At 40.6% G+C, this 23086-nt stretch overlaps 1 protein-coding gene across 1 annotated transcript in view; it reads left to right on the forward strand.

Moving 5' to 3' along the window:
* Positions 1-23086, forward strand: part of LOC126267346 (E3 ubiquitin-protein ligase MYCBP2) — a 1244949-nt gene that overhangs the window by 60306 nt on the left and 1161557 nt on the right. Inside the window, exons 5-7 of the mRNA XM_049972469.1 lie at positions 9398-9533; positions 22629-22807; positions 22886-23053. Coding sequence (XP_049828426.1) covers positions 9398-9533; positions 22629-22807; positions 22886-23053 — 483 coding nt within the window. The remainder of the gene's footprint in view (positions 1-9397; positions 9534-22628; positions 22808-22885; positions 23054-23086) is intronic.

Genomic DNA, 23086 nt, shown 5'->3' on the forward strand with positions numbered 1-23086 from the left:
AAGCAACATCAGGGGTGTCCAAAGACAGACTCTGCAAAGGAATGAGATCTGGAGAAAAAAAGAGTTAATTACAAACCATAGGTGTACAAAATACATGCAAAAAAGTTGTGTGCAATAGTGAAGTAGAAAAATCCAAAAGTGATTAAGTTATATTTTGATATGTAATAGAATTCATCAATACCAAAGCTCTCAGTAAGTTCGCAAGACAAGTCTGGTTATACAATTTGTACATTATGATTCATTCCCATTTACAGTCTCGGAGACAGAGTTGCATGCAATCCTAAAGGCATGGGACAGATGAGGTGCAATTGAAGGAATAATTTTCTTGCCTGGTCTGGTTCTCTGAGTTCCTTGCAATTGAAGGAATAATTTTCTTGCCTGGTCTGGTTCTCTGAGTGCCTTGCAAACCATGCAGCAACAGTACCCAACAGGCAAAATGGCATGGAACATACAAGACATACTACACATACTGCAACACGAAAGGAAAAAAGTATCGTCTGCTGGGTACCAGATGGTGTGTAAAAATCGAATCCAAGAAATATCTCCTCATGCTTTTTTAACAGGACACACACACACACACACACACACACACACACACACACACACACACCGAAACAGGGGTGGGATCACACTAGTTTAATAATTAGTGCAGTGTGGCACTTATGGCACTTACATGGCATATAGGGCAGAAAATGGAACGAATGATCAACTGCCCACCGAGCAGTAAATGAAAAAGTGGACAGGACAGCAAGAGAAACTTGCAATAAAAATAGTGAACCACCTTGTGCTTGGAAGTCATTGCCTCATTGCTGAGAAGGAAAGTTATCTATCATTCATGGAATGAGTGAATGAATGCAGTAAATAACTAACAAAGGCCGATGAAGCCAACAGTTGGGCAGAGGCCAACATCCTTCTAATCACAAAAATGGAAATAAGTTCCTTCAGCCTTGACTCTGGTTGGAGGACTCACCAATGTTGTGACAGGTTGTTACAAATGAACAGTGTTCTGAACAGGTGCTAAATAACATAATTACTGTATGTGTAAAATGGTAGAATTATAATATATTTGCAGACAAAATGAACACTCATCTTTTTTATAGAACTTTCTCTTTGCTGTGACTATGGGTCAGAGGTAGGTACATGTTGATAGAACCAGTCTGACACTTATGAGCCGGCTGGTGTGGCCGAGCGGTTCTAGGCGCTACAGTCTGGAACCGCGTGATCGCTATGGTCACAGGTTTGAATCCTGCCTCGGGCATGGATGTGTGTGATGTCCTTAGGTTAGTTAGGTTTAAGTACTTCTAAGTTCGAGGGGACTGAAGATCTCAGATGTTAAGTCCCATAGTGCTCAGAGCCATTTGAACCATTTGACACTTATGATGAATTAGACTGTCATAGATAATACACCTCAAAGCACTGTCCAGTGGAAAGTCTTTATCGTGGCACCATTCAAAGACAAATTTCACGAACATATTCAAAGACTTGCAGATTAACTTGGAGAGTCTAAATGGTTGTCACTAACTATTGTAGACAAACATAGTATTCTTCTTGCTGCTTGCTGTGGAATAGGCATTGACTAGAATATAGCCTGGCATAGAACTGACTTTGTGTCTGTGTATTTGTCTATTTCAAGACAGGCCACTGAAGGTGTCATGGAGAACTTTTGTTGACATGTCTTGCTACTTCATCTCATTGATTTGGCCACCAATGCTCTGATACCAAGGATCATGTTTGTGGTGTCGATAGCAGGCACCAATGCTACACCTATTGACTGCACCACAACCAGTATGCAGTGAAAAAGCAAAGCAACCCACCATCTTCTAGAGGAATAGTAATGAAATCCTAGAAATTTCTCTGTATAAATCAAACTTTTAACACAGAACACAGCTTCAGTTTGCTACAGCATGGCTCTCTATCCACAATCTAACAATAAGAGAACTAATACATTGTGTATTGCACCCTGCAGTGGAAAGTTCAAACATCAGATGAATGTCAGACTATGAACAGTGGGATCAGTAATAGCTATTGCTCTGGAAGAGCTCAGAAGCAGCTCCATATGTAACATCCCAACACAGAATTAATATCAATTGTAAAGAACTATGAGGGTTGAATGCCCCTGAATAACCTATTTGAAATGGTCCTGAAATATTCGAAAGTTATCAGTAAGCCTGATATGCTAGTGCTAACCTGAAAGAGGTTTATTTAAAATGTCCATTAAAATAGACATATTGTTATTGCTGTGGCTGTCATGACTAGTATTCAGCTTATTCACTGCTTGTAAAATAATTATGTTTCACAGGAAAAAATGTATTTAGCATGTATACACTGATGTGCCGGAACATTACAACCACCAGCTTTTCAGCATGTTGGTCCACATTTTTGGATCACTGCACAACAGCGGTGTGGATTTGTCAAGTCCTTTTCTGGTTTGTGGAATAGAATATAATAAAACATAATCTTTATTGTCACATGACATGTTACACACAATTGTTTGATTGAAACATTGGTGATTCATCAATGAATAATTCTATGCCTACCTATGTATACCTTAAAATAAGGCCCATTAAAATAAAGCATATGGATGCTCCCAGAAGCACATTACAACATAAAAAGATAATTACATGTTAGATTTCTTCCTTTTTCTGAAAATTTCCACAGTGGTTTAAAATAATTCTTTTTAACTATTTTTCATGTTTGTTTCTCTTGTTTTTAAATATGGACATACTTCAAAGAGCACATACTTTCATAAAAGTAGTGTATATGTATACATCTAGATATTTATATACATAGTTCACACGATACATAGTTTACAAGTATGGACACATATAAAGAGAACATATACCTTCATTAAAAGGGAACATAAGCATACAAATAGAATGTAACAAGCGGGAAAGCGCCGGTAGACAGGCACAATTAAATAACACACAAACACACACACAAAATTTCTAGCTTTCGCAACCAACGGTTGCTTCTTCAAGGGAAGGCGAGGGAAAGACGAAAGGATGTAGGTTTTAAGGGAGAGGGTAAGGAGTCATTCCAATCCCGAGAGCAGAAAGACTTGTGCCTGTCTACTGGCGCTTTCCCGCTTGGTAAGTCTTGGAATCTTTGTTTTTATATATTTTTCCCATGTGGAAGTTTCTTTCTATTTTATTTACAAATAGAATGTAATGTAGAGAAAACAGGGAAACAAAACAATATCTCTTACTTGTACTCCTTGTTTATAAAATCATCCACACTGTAGTAGCATTTACTTCTTAAATATTTTTCAATGTTTGCACCTGTGGGTTCTAGCTTGCAGTCCAACTTTGAATGCATTTTATTGCTAAGCTTGAAAGTCATGTAATATGGAGTATTTTCAAATAATGTTAGTCTGCAACAAGGTAACATGTAATCTTGTTTGTGTCTTGATTCATGAGCATGTGTAAATGAAGTTCCTTCAAAAAGATGTATCTTTTTTTTTAGCTCAAAGTGAAGTGTTTCATATATAAACATGGAATGAATTGTAAGTCAAGGCTTGCACATAAAGGTTTGCATGATTGTCTAATGTTTGTTCCAGTCATGGCTCTAATAATTTTTTTCTGTAGCTTGAACACTCTGAGGAGGCTCCCTTTTTCAACTCCCCCAAAAATTATGCCATATCTTACAACTGATATAAAATATGCATGATACACAGTTTTCCTAATGGCTAAATGTATGAACAAAACTATTTAACTGCTTCAGTAAGCAATCCACATGATGAGTCCATGACAAATTTTTGTTTATGGTCACTCCCAAAAATTTAACAGATTCTGCAATGGTGTATCAGATATCTGTGCAGAAGTCATACAATTCCTATAAATTGCAGACTTGCAGTTTCTGGATATAGGCCTAGTTCCCAGTACTGTCTCAGCTGTGTTCCATCAGGTTCAGGATTTGGTGGAAAGTACATATATGTGTGTTCATTATCACGGTCTTCATTGTTGTGGCTGGAAGAATCTAGCTTGTCTGAATTGCACACTAGAGAACTCTCCCTACAATATTTTCTTCATTATTGTAACCCCCATGACAAATTCCACTAGTCCCTGTCCTCCACCTGCTGCTGTTCCCTTTGTTACTGTGACTTCAACTTCACAAAGTTACTGTGACTTCAACTTCACAAATGCTGTCCACCCCATCAGTGCATCTGCTACATAGTCCTCTTTCAGTCTCTGTTTCTGTTCTGTCCCTCCTCTCCCTGCCCGGCACAGCCTCTCGATACTGTACCTAGCAGCCCATAATCCAGTCTCCTCCACATCCCCAAATACTTCCTTAGACAACACAGCAGCATCTTTCCCCATCCCTGCACTGCTATCCCTCCAACCCCCCAGTCCCTCATCCTGTGATATTTTTGTTTAGCAACGGCAAACAAGCTCCATTAGGACCTTGCCTAGTGCAGCAGTGTGGGTCTCCTGCGTCATTCCCCTACGATCTGTCAAGAAATATGGGACTTCATTTCCGTTCCATTTTCAAAGCATTCTAAAGTTTTTCACAGTCTAGTATTATTGTGACTCGCCGATCTTTCAAAGTGCCACCGAGCAGTTATGCGCGTCCTCTACATGCGGTGCTGTCTGGCAGCCATGCAGCAGCAGCGTCACCTAAGCGGCCAGCCAGCCAGCGGCCGCTAAGCTCGGACTCAGTTATGATTTGACTGTTAAAGTGTACACACGTCTTACTCTGTTTACTTGATCTGTGACTTTCATCTATTACGTCTTCCTTGAAATATATTTGTTCAACTTGAAGTTATAACAATTGCCGATGAGGATTTGATTTTTCTTTTCCATCGTTGACCCACATGTTTCCATGGCTATTTTAGAGCAACTATTGCAAGGTCTGATAGAACAACAAACGCTTCTCACAAATGCGATTCATGATTTCGTCGCGGCATCAAATGCGGGGTGTCTCTCGTCGTTGTCTCTACCTCCTTTTCCTCCTTACGATGAGATGGCGGAAGACTGGTCTGATTACGAAAAACATCTTCGAGAGCACTTCTTGGCATTTCATTTCGTGAACGAACAAACATGTAAGTCTCTGTTCCTTTCATGGATTTCACCTCAAATGTATTGGTTGTTGCTGTAATTGGCTCCTTTGAAAGGTCCTGTGTCTTTGTCCTTTGCTGAAATGTGCTCACTTCTGTCCGTCTATTTTCAAAAGGAAACACATGTGGTAGCCTCTCGTGTTGCCTTTTATTGTTGTCAAAAACAACCGAATCAATCCTATCGCGCTTGGGCTGCTGAACTCACGTCCTCACTAGAAAGTATCAATTTGCTACTGAAGTTCACAAAGAATCCTACGCCGATTCCATGGTACGGGATGCTATTATCCGATCGGCGCCCGACAAGGAAGTTAAGCAATGTGCCCTTCAGTTGGCAAATCCGACTCTAGATGAAGTCCTATCCATCCCTCAGTCTTTTGAAATTATTCGCGCCGCTGGAGTGCAAACAGAGGCATGGGGCAATGTCGGGGAAATACAACCTCTGTGCAATGTTGATGAAGCGTGTGGCATGTCCCTGTCGGCCGACGTGGCCACAGTACGCTCCCAAGTGCAGCCTCGGCCTAACCGTAAACAAACCTCTAAGAAACTGCAGCAAAACCCACGGCAACTTCCTTCATGTCCGTGGTGTTTTACGAAACATCCATGAGAAGATTGTCCACAACATTGGGCCGTGTGTCACAAATGCAAAAAAAAAAAAAAAAAAAAAAAAAAACTGTAATGTGTCATCCGTTTGCAAATCCGACCGCATACATGATGTTCATGAACATGATGCTGATTCTGATTCTGTGTTGTCTGTCAATTGTACTTCATCCATTTCATGGAAGTTATTCCTCAATGTCCAAATACCTGGCCGAGATGTTTGCATGCAGGTGGATACTGGTTCTGCTGCCACTATCATCAATTCTCAGACATATCTTCAGGTGGCTTCTCCAATCAATGTCACCTGTCACTAGGCAATTACGGACTTACAATAAACCCAAGATTTCTCTCTTGGGACAATTTGATGCTGAGGTATCTTACAAATCTGTCGTTTGCACTGTTCCCATATTTGTGGTCGACCATAGTGACGCGGAGAATCTTTTTGGTTTCAATGCCTTTCGCGTTTCGTCTCTGATGCTATTCCTTATGCTTAGTTGGATTCCCTGTCAACGACATTTTTGTCCCTTTTTTCTCCTGGGTTAGGCCATGCAAACGACTTTGAAGCTCTTATCATGCTCAAACCCACTGCTCGGCCAAATTTTTTTGGGCTCGGCCCATTCCTGTGGCCCTTCATGATCAGGTCAAACTGGAGCTGGATCGTCTCACTGCTTCAGGGGTCTTGCTTCCTGTCACTTCCAGTGAGTGGTCCCCTCCTGCCTTTGTCGTTGCTAAGCCAAATGGTGATATTCATCTCTGTGGCGATTTCAAAGCCACTGTAAATGCTCAATGCCTTATCGACACTTACCCTACGCCTTGATCTGAAGAATTGTTCACTAAACTTGCTGGAGGCCAGTATTTTTTTAAACTTGACCTGTCTGAAGCTTATGATCAACTTCCTCTCGGCACTGCTTCCCGGCAGTTTCTGGTCCTTAGCACACCTTTCGGCCTATACCAACGATTGCCATTCAGGGTTGCCAGCGCCCCTGCTCTCTTTCAGCAATTCTTGGAACAATTATTACTCACTGTCCCTGGGTGTATAAATTACCAGGACGACATTGTTGTCACTGACGAACATCTTCAAAATCTCCACACACTTTTCCATGCCTTACAGACTGCCGGTCTTAAGTGTAATCTTCAGAAATCAAAATTTTTCAGGCATCTATCATGTACTTGGGGTTTCAACTCTCTCGGGATGGTATTCGTCCGCTTCAGCAAACTGTCGCTGTGATCGAAGCCCTTCCTTGCCCTACATCTCTTAAGGAACTGCAGGCCTTTTTGGGGAGAGTAGCACACTATCAGAAGTTTTTACCAACTGCTGCTTCGATAGCTCAGCCGTTGCATCGCCTGTTGCATAAAAACATGCCTTTTCACTGGTCCACGTCATGCGATGCGACTTTCCAGAAATTGAAGACTATGCTGAAACTGGCCCCGTACTTGGCTACTTATCGACCTGGCCAACATCTTGTTCTTGCCAAGGATGCCTCTAAATACGTGGTTGGTGCAGTCCTTGCACACCGTTTTTCTGATGGTTCAGAACAACCCATTGCTTATGCCTCCAAAACGCTCACGGATGCCCAACAAAAGTATTCTCAAATTGAAGAAGAAGCTTAGGCCATTAATTATTCTCTTCATAAGTTTGGTGTTTTTCTCTATGGATCCAAATTTCATCTTGTTACGGATCACAAACCACGTGTTTCTTTGTTTCATCCATCAACGTCACTTCCCGACAAGGCTGCACACCGCCTCCAGCGTTGGGCTCTTTACTTGTCTTGTTTCAATTATGAGATTCATTTCGGCTGACGGCTCAACATGCGAATGCTGATGCACTGTCTCGCCTTCCCATGGGTCCTGATCTGTCATTCGATAGTGATGAACCTTTGTGTTTCCACCTGGATGTTGCCAAGCAGTGGGTTGTGGACGGGTTCCCCATCACTGGGGACCAGCTGGCGGTGCTACGGGTTCTGACCCTACCCTCTCCCGGGTTTTACGCTGTATTCAGAAGGGTTGGGCAGATCGTCCATCCTCTAAGACTTCTGATCCGTTGCGGAACTACTACGCTTTGCGTTACCACCTCTAGGCTAGGGGTGGTGTTATCCCACTTTCCACCAAAAATGCTTCGCTGTGTTTTGTGGTACCTGCATCTTTGTGTGCTTCGGTCTTGTGCCTCCTTCACCAAGGGCACTGAGGTGTCTCTTGCACAAAATCTCTGGCGCACTGTCATGTGTACTGGCCCGGCATCGACTCTGAAATTGCACACATGGTCGCTGCCTGCGGCCCTTGTGCGTCACAGGCTGCCGCCCCGAAGTCATCTTTGTCACCGTGGCCTTCACCTGAGAAGCCCTGGGAGCGTATTCATGCTGACTTCTCGGGACCTTTTTTAGGTACTTATTGGCTTCTCGTTATTGACGCCTACTCTAACTTCCTTTCATTGTCCGTTGCATGTCGCCTACCACCGTGGCAACCACCAGTGCTCTAGCTCACATTTTCTCTTTCGAAGGCCTTCCCTCTTCTCTTGTTACTGATAATGGTCTGCAATTTGCCTCTTCTGATCTTGCGGATTTTTGTGCCCGTCACGCCATCATGCATGTCACGGCCCCTCCATTCCATCCACTGTCAAACGATGAGGCTGAACGACTGGTCTGCACATTTAAGGCTCAAATGTGGAAACTTTTGACTTATTCTGCTGCTGATGATGCGCTTCTCCAATTTCTGGCTTCTTACCGTTTCACCCCCATGGGCGACCACAGCCCAGCTGAGCTCTTACGTGGCCGACAGCCCCGCACGCTACTTCAGCTTCTGCGGCCTTCCACCTTGCCTTGGCCAGTTCACCGCCGACTACCTTGTATGGGACGGGGATATGGCAGGTGGCCAAAATGGAGTCCTGGCCACATCTTATGACACCGTGGCCGACACAGGTGTTGCAGTCCGTCATTTGGACCAGCTTCGGCCTCGTGTGCCGGCAATGCCTGTTCCAGATGCTGCTACATGCTCAGGATACTGGAATCTCTCATTACTCACAACGCAGTCCTCTCACCATCATATCGGTGCCATCACAAGAACTGACGCCACCAGGAGACGTGCTCATGCAGGAACCAGATGCCCATCATCTGTCGGGGCAACTCTGCTCGCGTCCTTCTCCTACGGATGCGGACACATCGCACATGTCTCCTATTATAACAACCGAACTTGCCGCAATGGACAGATTGGTGCACGGGGCCTCAGCAGATTCGACCCCCACGTCTCCTGTCATCTCAACCCATTATCATCGGGGACACTTCCGCTTGTACGGGAAGCCGCCTCCTCGAGACTTTACGGCCAGTCAAACAACACCTATGGATGTTAGCAATCTGCAGGCCACCTCCATCAAGACCTGTACAAAAACTTCAAAGGGGGGAAAAGTGTTGTGACTCGCTGAACTTTCAAAGTGCCACTGCACAGTTACGCGTGCCCTCTACATACGGCGCTGTCTGCCGGCCAAGCAGCGGCAGCGCCACCTAAGCGGCCAGCCAGCCAACAGCCACTAGACTCGGACTCAGTTATGCTTTGACTGTTAAAGTGTACACAGGTCTTACTCTGTTTACTTGATCTGTGACTTTCATGTATTGCATCTTCCTTGAAATATATTTGTTCAACTTGAAGTTATAACAAGTATGTCTTGATTAGTATTGACAGTAGTCTATTTTATTGTTAATAAATAACAATGCTAGGATTGATTCCCCTTAGCTGATGTTAGTTTGAATTTTACAGATGCCAGCAGTGTTAACAGCACTTCAGAGGAGTGTCCATGGGGTTTTGCTTGGTAAACTTGTTAGACCAGATTGGATTTCACACGGTGTTCCTAAAACATCAAGAATTGATTCATTTCATGTCAAGATTGGCACAGGTAAATATGTTGATATTCATGCTAACACCATTAATTGTCTCTTGATTTAACAACAGTGCATTAATTTTTTTATTAGTATTTCATTGCCTGGATTGCCATGCATAGTTTTTAACATTTGGAAAAGAATTAGGAGATAATACTGGAAGTGACACAGAGAGGGAGAATGTTGTGGTGGAAAGTGAGTCTTACGTTGAAGAACAATGCGAGGCTCCAGATTCATTTCATCAAACTCTGAATACATTTTTCATTTTTTTAAGGTGTAGCTAATGACACTATATGCCTTGTCTTATTCAAGGATCTGAATCTTCGTACTGATATGAATCTGGAAACATGCCACTTCTTCTCTCCAGGTCTCACAAACTATTCATTTATCAACAACTTCCAGCAATTTCAGCGCGAACATTGCATTTATTGGCCACAACAGCAATTACAATTAATATATAAACTCCAGCTCATCTTGAGCTCTTACCAGCTCAAGAACTTTTACATTACTAAAAGAGTAAGGCCCTAACATTAATTTCAATGCAACAATTATATTATGGAATAACTACATGGAATTGGCTATTTTTGTCAATTCAATCTGGCTAGCCAGCAGTGACTGGTACATGCGTCTTGGCACCTGTTGCCCTGTTTTACTAGGTGCATTGCAGTAGACTCACACTGCTGCTCCGAACCTTGTAGAAGACTCAGTAACACATAAAAACAACAGTAAACATGCAAAAGTCATCAGCCAACTGAAGAGTGTCTTCTCATGTGTATTAAAAGTTGTCACTGAGGGTTTTTTATCTTACATCAGGTACATGAAGTAGAAAGTAAAGAATACAAGAATCGAAGTCAGAGAACTCAAAGAGGGTTTTTAGCACAAAGGAGAAATTATGTTGTTCATATCTGTTATGAGAGGCAGTTCCTGTTTGAGAACCAAAATCATTAGACAAAGTTACTAAAATGTTTGAGCCCTTTCCTGAATGTTTTTATGTATTTTTTCTGGCCACTGTGCTCCAGTTCAGAGGACTTTAAATAATTTAGAAATAAACTGAAAGGATTATACTCAACACTGAATGCAGATGTGATATTTTGTGGCGATATTTGCAGAAAATTTTTAACTCTAAATTCTATGAAACTTTAAATGATCTCAGTAACTTTATGATAGTGCTCACTGATGGGTGTAAGCTGAGGCATCTCTTCTCTGGTGATCCTTTGGTTTAGTGTATTGTCCTGCTATAGGTTATCATTTTCCTGTTGAGGTGTTAAGAGATGTATCAGGTGGAAGATGACTACTGGAAATTATGGGCAATAAACTGTGACTGACTAGATCAGTAACTTGGCTGTGCCATACCCTTGTGGTCACATAAATGAGTGTAGGCCTGACTTGTCACCAAATAGGACACAGTACAATTATGCTTCTTGATTCAGTGAAAAGATCCTCCAATATGTAGGTCTTGTGGAGTCCAATTCACAGTATGCCACAGTTAAACTTATTGTTTTTATGTTCAAACAAGTAGCAGAGGCTGGATTATCTGCAGATCTGCTCTCTGTCTTAGCTGGCAATTATAATACATATTTTTTCAGTTCTGCGAAGTGTCTGACTTGCTGATTAAAATACTAAGGAGCAGTTTTTATTGTATTTGTTGTTGGCTCATCAACATTTTTTTTGGAAGCTGTCAACTGACCACACATTTTTATTTTATTTGTTTTTCGGAAAGGCTTTAGAATTATGACCAAGTCATGGCCTTTTCACAGTTTGAGTGACAGAATAAAATTGCAAGTGTAGATGATTAGAATCGAAGAGAGTGAATGAGACTATAACTCAGTTTGTGTCTCCTCTCTTTTTAGGTTTTATTCACATTTGGTTCTGAATGTTCTAGAAACAGCCCTAAATCTTCAAGCATATGCTGGAATGCGAGCAAGTGCACGTGTGCAATCATAAGCACTCTCTTGCACATGTGTGTGCGATGAGTGAGCGAGTGCCCCCCCCCCCCCCCCCATATCACACACACACACACACACACACAGAGAGAGAGAGAGAGAGAGAGAGAGAGAGAGAGAGAGAGAGAGAGAGAGAGAGAGAGAGTGTACTGTTCAGGCAGGTGGTGGAGGTATTGTCACATTGGGAATGTTTACTTTGAATGAAATGGGGCTTTATTACATGTGCCAAAAACCTGTTACTTCCGTGATCAACTGTCATCTTGCATGTCATACTTACATTTCACCTGTGACAACATTTCATTTGACCATTTAATTCTCAACTGCTCTGTTTAGCTTCTGTTTTCAGGTGCTCCCAGTTTTTTCCTTCCGGCTTTTTATTATTATCGAATGGTGTGACACCAGAGTAAGTTTATAGTACTTTTATTCATGAGTAATATGGTTCAAATTTCCATCTGGCTATCCAGATTTAGACCTCTGTAATTATCCTGATTCCCTCTCAATGACTACACTGTTTTGGCCAAATACATTGCCCAAGTACTGCATCCTAACTGATGTGAAGTGTCATGGCAGATGCAGAAGGTGATTGGAGAAACAACATGGAAAGGGGTGAAAGAGGTGGAAGGGAAGGAAGACTGATAGTTGGGAATGAGAGGCGGCAAAGGAACAGGATAGTAATCTGGCAATGGTGAGCTGACTTTGGCACAAGCAGGGAAAGTTATGGTGTCATGGAAACAGATGGCACAGTGGATTAAGAAAAGGGTGGAGGTAGAACAAGGGAAGAGGGAAACTTCAGAGAGGAAAGTGTGAATGTAGATTAATGAGGTGAAGTTAGAGATGTGAGTACTGGGTTGGAGGTGGATGTGAAATAGAGGCTAATATAGTTTGAGACTAGAAGGATTGCAGAATCAAATGATGTGTTGTAAGGACAATTCCCATCTACATAATTCATAGAAGCTTGCATTGCCAGGGGGGGAGGGGGAGGGGGAGGAGAACCTAAGTGGTATGAGTTGTGAAAAGCTTCCTCTAAGTGCCCCAGTAACAGGTTACAGTAGAAGGGGGGAGGGGGAGGGGGGAGGAGAACCTAAGTGGTACGAGTTGTGAAAAGCTTCCTCTAAGTGCCCCAGTAACAGTTTACAGTACAAGGGGAGGGGGGGGGGGGAGGTGGAGGCGGGAGGGGGGAGGAGAACCTAAGTGGTATGAGTTGCGAAAAGCTTCCTCTAAGTGCCCCAGTAACAGTTTACAGTACAAGGGTGCCATTGAATGCTATTTCTTCCAGTATGATGCTAGCTCTAAACTCACCACCTAGTTCCTTCTAACCAAATACACCTTTAACTGAAGTGGACTGCCCAGTCATCGTACTTTGATGACTGACCCAGTCATCTTATTCAGGTACTGCAAGCTGTGTTGTTATGTTTACTTTTTGTCTTGACTGTCATGGTCAGTGACATGGTGCTCATAGAAAAATACTGGCTCCCAGATAGAAAAAGACCAAAGGTTTATTGACAATAATATATTTACACTTCACAGTTTTCTTGAGTTACAGGAAGAGCTAACACTTTGCATTACAAGAATAGTTTACACTTGGCAAGTAACTGTCCACCGAATATGTCAGTTGTAGTTGGTGTCTGAGTCAGTATTGTAACTGCTACTGAATGGACACTAGTTCCAACTGATGAGCCAGTGAGTGTGGACAGTGTGAGCATGAAGCAAATGCTTGTGCTCCAATGGGTGGGCTGCTAGGTACTGGCAACGAAAAGCCTGGAGTGTAAAGAAATGCTGGCTCCCAGTCATCGAGGAGCATATTAAATAGGCAGGTAAATGGGTGTCCATGTGGAGCACATGACTTGATTGCAGTGCCTGGATCGTTGAGGTTCACTCTGCTAGTGGTGAGGCTGGCACCTCATTGTGGCAGTTGCAGGAGATACCATCAACAACGAGCTCACATCTTTTGGTCATTGTCCAGAAAATTTACATGTGTGTGGTGCATTTGCCAGCCTGTACTGAATTGCTGGCACATAAGCTGGTTTTGGCAGACAACGTAAGTCTATCGGTTGATAGTGGCAGCAGTAGGAGCCAGTGAATGGCCATAGATAGGGCATGGACTCTGTCCAGCCTGTTATTGCAGTCAACAACTTGGCTATACATCCAAAAACACACCATCAATCAAACACACTAACATGTGAAACTCCCAATCATGCCCCCCTCAGATTTAGTGGTAAGTGGGCCTGTTGGACAGCCCATAAAAAACCGAACACACACGAAGCATGAAAACAGGAAGAAGGTGTACTGGACTTTGGAAAGAAAGCAAAATAGAAACAGTTAAGGAACAAGATGAAGTGCAATGTAGAGCAGATGAAGAGAAAAATGGATCACGGTTAAGTGGTCATGGTGTTGTAGTGTCACACAGGCAAGCCGTGTTCAAATATCCCTCATCCCCCACTTTTCACTTTATTCAAATTTGCACCTGTGTTGTGGTGTAACGTCCTTTTGCAACAACAAGGTGTAAAGTAGGGACCTATAATGATAGTTGATTCTGCTCAACTACTCTATTAGTAGCCAAAAGGAAGTGGCTTTCGAATGGGAACCACAAATGTTTGGTGACAAGGCAGCAATTCAGTCAAATCCTCCACAGGAAAGTACATTTGGTGTGTCATATGTGGCATTAGTGATAGTACATGTGTCATATGGTAGGAATCTCTTATGAACACACCTAATTTGACGGCTGGTAAGTGTGTGAGATATGCCTCCATATTGGATATAGGTGTTTGTATGAATACGAATGTGATCACTCCCAAGGAAATGATGAAAACATAATAGTTTGTCACTTAAGCTACAACAAATGAATGCAACGGTTACAGAACATCACAGTTTCTCTGTGCTCTGTCAAAAATATGTTTTTAACATTTTTGAAGTTGTGGTCCATTTTGGAAGTCTTGACTCTTTAATTCTTTTGTTGTAACATAGTTCACACCTGTTTATTTGTTGATTTTATTCCTGTGCGACATCCTATTTAGTACCTTGCCTACTCTCACTATTCATCCCATTTACTTGTGATGGTAATGTGTTCTTACCACATTACTCATATTCTATAAACGGCTTGCTCGCTTGGTAGTCCAACACGGTGACCACCTAACAACAATGCCCTTGCTGTTTCAGGTTGCTCTTTATTGCACTTGTTGTTCTTTGACCTTTCAGTGTTTCTGTTTTGGTGTTTTGTTTCCACAGTTCACTGCACCTTCTTCCTGTTTTCGTGCTTGATCTGTTTTAATGTTTTAAGTGCCCCCATCCCCCCTCCCCCTCCAAGAATCACAGACCTTGCTGTTGGTGGGGAGGCTTGTGTGCCTCAGCAATACAGATAGCCATATAGCCATACCATAGGTGCAACCACAATGGAGGGGTATCTTTTGAGAGGCCATACAAGATCTGGTCTTATAACATTAACCAAAATGGTGTTGCTGTGCTGGGTGAACGGCTGAAAGCAAGGGGAAACTACAGCCATAATTTTTCTTGAGGTTTCGCAGCTTTACTGTATGGTTAAATGATGATGGCATCCTCTTGGGTAAAATATTCCAGAAGTAAAACAGTCCCCCATTTGGATCTCCTGGCAGGGACTACTCAGGAGGACATCGTCGTCAGGAGAAACAAAACTGGTGTTCTACAGATCAGAGTGTGGAATGTCAGATGCCTTAATCAGGCAGGTAGGTTAGAAAATTTAAAAAGGGAAATGGATAGATTAGAGTTAGATATAGTGGGAAATAGCGAAGTTCTGTGGCCTGAAGAATAAGACTTCTGGTCAGGTGCATACAGGGTTATAAATACAAAATCAAATAGGGGTAATGCAGGATTAGGTTTAATAATGAATAAAAAATAGAAGACATTGAATTTAATTGATGTAAGGAGAAAATATAAAAATGGAGTAAATGAAGCAGGTAAAAAGGAATACAAACATGTCAAAAATGAGATCGACAGGAAGTGCAAAATAGCTAAGCAGGGATGGTTACAGGACAGATGTAACGATGTAGAGGCATGTGTCACTAGGGATAAGACAGATACTACCTACAGGATAATAAAAGAGTCCTTTGGAGAAAAGAGAACCAGCTGTATGAATATCAAGAGCTCAGATGGAAAACCAGTTCTAAGCAGAAAAAGGAAAGCAGAAAGGTGGAAGGAGTATATAGAGGTTCAATACAAAGGCAATGTACTTGAGGGCAATATTATGGAAATGGAAGAGGATCTAGATGAATATTAAATGGGAGATATGATACTGTGTGATGAGTTTGACAGAGCACTGAAAGACCTAAGTCAAACAAGGCCCTGGTAGTAGGCAAAATTCCACTAGAACTACTGATAACCTTGGGAGAGCCATCTATGAGAAAACTCTACCATCTGGTGAGCAAGATGTATCAGACAGGCAAAATACCCTCAAACTTCAAGAAGAAAATAATAATTCCAATCCCATAGAAAGCAGGTGTTGAAAGGTGTGAAAATTACCGAAATATCAGTTTAATAAGGCAAAATACTAATGTGAATTCTTTACAGATGAATGGAAAAACTGGTAGAAGCTGACCTCGGGGAAGATCAGTTTGGAACACGTGAGGTAATATTGACCCTATATCTTATCTTAGAAGAAAGATTAAGGAAAGGCAAACCTACGTTTCTAGTATTTGTAGACTTATAGAAAGCTTTTGACAGTGATGACTGGAATACTTTCTTTCAAATTCTGAAGGTGGCAGGGGTAAAATACAGGGAGAGAAAGGCTATTTACAATTTGTACAGAAACCAGATGGCAGTTATAAGAGTCGATGGGCATGAAAGGGAAGCAGTGGTTGGGAAGGGAATGAGACAGGGTTGTAACCTCTCCCCGATGTTATTCAATCTCTATATTGAGCAAGCAGTGAAGGAAACAAAAGAAAAATTCGGAGGAGGGGTTAAAATCCATGGAGAAGAAATAAAAACTTTGAGGCTCGCCGATGACATTGTAATTCTGTCAGAGACACTAAAGGACTTGGAAGAGCAGTTGAATGGAATGGATAGTGTCGTGAAGTAAGGGTATAAGATGAACATCAACAAAAGCAAAATGAGGATAATGGAATGTAGTCGAATTAAGTCAGGTGATGCTGAGGGAATTAGATTAGGAAATGAGACACTTATAGTAGTAGATGAATTTTGCTATTTAGGGAGCAAAATAACTAATCATGGTTGAAGTAGAGAGGATATAAAATGTAGACTGGCAATGGCAAGGGAAGAATCTCTGAAGAAGAGAAATTTGTTAGCATTGAGTATAGATCTAAGTGCCAGGAAGTCTTTTCTGAAAGTATTTGTATGGAGTGTAGCCATATATGGAAGTGAAACATGAATGATAAATAGTTCAGACAAGAAGAGAATAGAAGCTTTTGAAATGTGACGCTACAGAAGAATGCTGAAGATTAGATGGATAGATCACGTAAATACTGAGGAGTTACTGAATAGAGTAGGGGAGAAGAGAAATAAGGGATTGGTTGGTAGGACATGTTCTGAGTCATCAAAGGATCACTGATTTAGTATTGGAGGGCAGTGAGGAGTGTTAAACTCATAGGGGGAGACCAAGAGATGAATACACTAAGCAGTTTCAGAAGGATGTAGGTTGCAGTAGGTACTTGGAGATGAAGAAACTTGCACAGGATAGAGTAGCATGGAGAGCTGCATCAAACGTCTCTGGACTGAAGATAACAACAACAACAACAACTGTGTTCAGTTTTTGATGGGCTATCGACTGGGCCATCTTAGCAATAAATCTGAGTGAGGTTTGATGGAAAGTTTCCCTTGTAAGAATACATGAGATTTTGCATCCTTAACCATAGCTATGTCTCCTTAAGGGGAAGATATACAGTGATTCTGTGGCATGCCCAAGGGGATCGACATGGCACTCACACTCCAAAAACCCAGAGAAACATTTCTAGCCCCCAATATCCTAAACTCCTTGTCTGACTTAGGTTCGCTGATGGTATTTTTATGATTTGGACCCAGAACCGAGAAGTTATTCTCATTCCTTGACAGCATCAACACCTTCTATCATATCTATACCATATGTTCATCCTTAAAACAGTGTGCCGTCTCAACAATCATTGACAGCCACCATTCTGGTGGCTACATGAAAACCTCTGCACATATTAGTCTACCAACCCTTGAAGTACTAATATTTTGGTAGCTGCCGTGCCTTCTACACTAAAAATTGTCTGCTGTACAGCTCAGGCCACGCATTAACAACACATCTGCAGTTAAAAAGCATCCATTTCCCATATGCTGAGTGGCTCACTAAAGCCCTCAATATCCCTCAGACGTAGTCTGTAAACAGATGTCCTATACTATACACACACATGCCCCTGATTTTCTAACCACTACACAAACAAGCAGCAATGGAGCACGTCGCCTCTACCTCATGTTATCCAGTGTCACCACAGACTCAGAAAGCTTCACTGTATTCTTCACTGTAGCTTCAACTCCCTATCATCATGCCCATCCTTCTTACAATCTTTCCTTCTCCCAAAACGGTATCCCATCAATCCAGCTAATTATGAAATATTCTGGTCCATCATTATGCTACATTTATTCCCATCCTCTTGCCATAATGGTCATATCCCTGTGGAAGACCCATAGTCTCTTCTGAATTGCTTAAACACTGTCACTTTGACAGTAGCATGTGGAGGCACAGAGCAGAGTTTCCATGTCCTGCATGAACATGAGCATAATCTTACATTTCATTCATCTTGCTCAAACTCACAAACCTCACAGTGTACAGAGATGGTGCTGGCATCATTGTTTTCTGGAAGATCTGCTCGTATGTTTTAACACCTGTTTTAGAAAACTCCACTGACAGGAGTCTTATCAGTATCACAATGCTTAAAGTGTCACTGTCACTGTTGTTATTCAATGAAATAATCATGTCCTCCTCTGAATTTTCTAAAACAGCTTCATTCTGCCATGCTCTTACTATGATGCCGTTCATTTTATTAACAGCTTTCTTCCAGTCTTCAGAGACAACACTTTAACAGCTTCTTTTGTGAGTGCTTCAACTGCTGACATTATAAATTTCTCATTATTGTTGGCAATGTAATCTTTAATTTGGTTTAATATTAATAAGAATCACCACAGCTGTCTTAAGGTACATTTATTGTGTCACAACCATTTTTGTTCAATGGACATCATCAAGTGACATGTCTAATAACAAATTCTCACAGAATTGTGCTGATATCATGACTCAGAAAGTCTAGTCATCCTAATATCACTGAAGGCACACTCTGGAACATGAGCCTCAAACATATGCCAAGCATATGTAGAAACAAAATGAGGCTTGAGTACAGGGAACATGACATGTAATCTGATCTGTTCTCTCATATACAATTAGTATTTATTCTGTTGCATATCTTGGAAGTGAGAGTGCTGTACAAGGAAGGAAGACTCAAATAACTTGATGAAGATTGTTAACAAGATTGGGAGTCTTGAACAATCAAAATCTAAGAACTACTAATTGCTATTGTGATTTATTTCAGCTTGTCAGCTATTATTAAGTACATCATTATGACACACAAGGAACCATAACAAGCGTGAACTAGCCAGAAAGTACTGCAGATTTGTTTTTATCTAACAAAGGGACCTTATGGACTGGGTTTCTGAGTGCTGTGAAGTACAAAAGAAGTCATTGAATCTCAGTCTTAGGTTGCTGAATGGTTAATGTGAAAGTCTGGTAGCTGTAAAGTTTATGCTTTGAATCTGGCTAGCAACATTTTGTTGTTTTACTTTCATTGAAATTTCATATTTATTAACAAATGGAAATGTTAATTAATGAATGTGAATCATAATGTTTTAATGAAAATAACTGTTGATATTTTTAGTTATTAACTGGATGAAAATAACAGTATTCACAATAAATTAAAATGTGGTGCAAAAATGCAAAATATCAAATATGAAATAAATTCCTTTTTTATTTCTGGATACTGAATAGTATTATTGATGTATTTAATAAATTTTCATTTAAAAATGAGGCATTTCACAAGTTTTTATCAAATTTTATTTTATTTTCATGCAATTTCTAATCATCAGTCCACTTAGTTTTCAAGACTAGTAATGATTTAAGTTCTCTGTGTTAGCACTATGAGTAATGCAACTGCTTTTTGATCCCTTCATTTTTTCAGCCTTTATGTTATTTTTTATTAGAAAATACACAGTTGTATTCATTATCCATTGTATATATGATTTAAACACTTTAATGAACATGAATCATCAGTCTTGGAAAAATCAACTTGTGCTCTAATCAAATGTGATCCTGAAAGCCATGGATCAATCAGATGGATGCAGTATTTCACAACTTTCCAAAATATTTTGTCTGCTTATCACAAAAGTGTTGTTATATGGGATATCAAACAAAATTTATGACTGGATCAAGAATGCAACATGTTACCTTGAATGGAAAGAAGTAGAAGTACCTTCTGGTGTGCCTCAAGGAAGTGTATTGGGACTGTTGCTGTTCATGTTGCATATTAATGACCTGAAAAACAATATTAATAGTAGTGTCAGATTTTTTGCAGATGATACTGTTATCTACAGTGAAAAAAGCTGCACAAACATTCAGTCACATATTGATAAGATATTTCCTGACAGATTAAAATTCTGTGCTGGACAAGAGCTTGAACCTGAGACCATTGTCTTTTGTGGCAAGTACTAATCCGACTGAGTTATTCAGGCATGACTCACAATCTGCACTCACAGCTTTACTTCTGCCAGTACCTCATCTCCTACCTTCCAGGAAGGAACCAGTATTAATTTAAGAAACTATAGATAATCTTCAGATTATTGTATATCATTCCTTTATGGTCAGTGAAGGGAAGATTAGACTAATTACAGGAGGCATCTAAGCAGTCATTATTCACATGCTCCATGTTCAGTGGGAATGGGAAGATATCTTAAAATGTGGTACAATGCCAAGTACCCTCTGCTATCCACTTATGTGTGCTTTCCTGATTTGTATGTAGATGTAGAGTCTTTGGTAGCTCATCTCACATCAAACTTTTCTGGGTTTTAATTATCATTCCCTTTACTCATTTTTCGTGCTGTTTGCTGTTGTTCCCTGTAGGAAGTTTCAATTTAACCCAGTTTGTTTTCTGTTCCTGAATATCATTGTTGCAGTCTTTGTAGTTATCATATTAAGGTGGATTACATTGAAATACTGGATGACTTTATCACTAATGCTCCCACACAAAATCGCCTGTCCTTTGTAAACTTATTGTTAGTTTATTGCACAGTGTGTTGAAAATTCTTGAGCCAAAGCTAAGGGGGTTTCCTGATTGGTTGCAGTTTTTATCCCCGTCAGTTTTCTTTTCCTTTTTCAGTGGATAGTAAAAGTTTTCTTGGTTGCTGACTGCAATGTGTGTTGTAAATTGTGGAAATTTTATTAATAAGTATGACTAGAAATGGGAAAAGAATGATTGGAAGAGTTTTGCAAAACATTGCTATCATTTAATTTAACTGATGAAATGAGAAAATATAAAAATGCAGCAAATGAAGCAGGCTAAAGGGAATATAAATGTCTAAAAACTGCTGAATAGCTAAGCCAGAATGACTAGGGGACACATGTAATGGTTTAGAAGCATATTTCACTAGGTGAAAGATCGATACCACCTACAGGAAAATTGAAGAGGCCTGTGGAGAAAAGAGGAGCACCTGTATGAATATCAAGGGTTCAGATGGAAATTCATACCAAGCAAAGAAGGGAAAGCTGAAAGGTGGAAAGAGAGTGTACAGTCTGTGCATGGGAGATGAGCTTGAAAGCAGTGTAATACAAAGCAAAGAGACTGCAGATGACGATGAGATAGCAGATACAAAACTGTGAGAGGAATGTGAGAAATCACTGAAAGACCAAAGTCAAAACAAAACCCCTAGAGTAGATGACATTCCATCAGATAGCCTTGGGAGAGCCATCCATGACAAAACTGTTCCATCTGCTATAAAATATGTAAGATGTAAGAGATAGGCAAAATACCCTCAGACTTCAAGAAGAATATAATATTTCCAATTCCAAAGAAAGCAGATGGTGTCAGGAGTGAATATTACTGAATTGTCAGTTTAACAAGTCATGCTTGGTAAATAATACCACAAATTTCTTACACAAGAGTGGAAGAATTGGTAGAAGCCAACCTCGGGGAAGATCAGTGTGGATTCTGGAGAAATGTAGAAACATACAGGGCAATACTGACCCAACGAGCTATCTTAGCAGATAGGTTAAGGGAAGGTAAATCTACATTTATAGCATTCTTAGACTTACAGAAAGCTTTTTGATGATGTTGACTGGAATATACTCTTTAAAATTCTGAATGTAGCAGGGATGAAAACGGCAAGCAAAAGGCTGTTTACTGCTTGTACAGAAATGACCAGCAGTCATAAGAGTTGTGAGTCATTCAAGGAAAGCAGTAGCTGAGAAAAGCGACAGGGTTGTAGCCTATCCTCAATGTTATTCAATCTGTACATTGAGCAAATGTAAAGGAAAACAAAGAAAAATTTGTAGTAGGAATTAAAGTTGTGGTGCTATAGAAGGAAGCTGAAGATTAGATTGGTAGATTGTGTAAATAATGAGGAGTTACTGGATAGAATTGGGGAGACAAGAAATTTGTGGTGCAACTTGACTAAAATAAGGGATCAGTTGACAGGACACATTCTGAAACATTAAGAAATAACCAAGTTAGTATTGGTGGGAAGTGCGGAGGGGAAAAGGGGGGTGGGGGATAAAAATCATAGAGGGAGACCAAGAGATGAATACAATAAGCAGATTCAGGAAGATGTGGGTTGCAGTAGTTATTCAGAGATGAAGAGGCTTGCACAGGATAGAGTGACATGAAGAACTGGATCAAACCAGTCTTCAAACTGAAGACCACAAGAAAAACAATAACATGTTATCATCATGAAATTTAATTGAGATATAAAAGTTGAGGGATTGCTGTAATGTTTAATAGTTGTTAAAACTGATCTAGCAAGTCTGAGACCTTGGCATTCACCTTTGAGTAGATATACAAAGTTTTCTTTAATTGTAAGACACATCTGTTTATCTCTTGTGCTTTTGATTCATCAAATAATAGCTACAGATTTCAGATTTGTTAGTATTAAGGCAACTGAGACAGGTGTTTTCATTTGTGTTAACAGATATTCACAGCAGCCAGACCACAAAATCACTGGCAAGTGATGGACAATATTTGTACTTATATACGTCAAAAGGCCTTTTCAAGATAGGCTCTGGTTACGGTGGAACTGTAAAGGCTAACATATACATCCACAAATCAGATTTCTTTATTGATGAAAAAGGATGGCTAGGATTTGCTTATGTGAGTATTTATTTTCTAACTTTATTTGTCATTGTTTTGGCTTCTTATCTATTGATACTGCATGTGTTTACTTCATAGGGAATGCTGTACTTCAAATTTGTTGGGAAAAAAGGCTGTGAGTTACTGCTTATGGACAGAGAATCGTTGAAAGTCATGGATATTGTTTCCCTGGAAGGGAAAGATTGTGGTTCTTGCGTAATGTTTTCTGATGGAGAAAATCTTGGAATGATTACAGCAGCGAAAGATGTACGATATTTATCATCACTTTTTCCAAAAATT

The sequence above is a fragment of the Schistocerca gregaria genome, chromosome 4 (genome assembly GCF_023897955.1).
Source record: "Schistocerca gregaria isolate iqSchGreg1 chromosome 4, iqSchGreg1.2, whole genome shotgun sequence".
Lineage (NCBI taxonomy): Eukaryota > Metazoa > Arthropoda > Insecta > Orthoptera > Acrididae > Schistocerca > Schistocerca gregaria.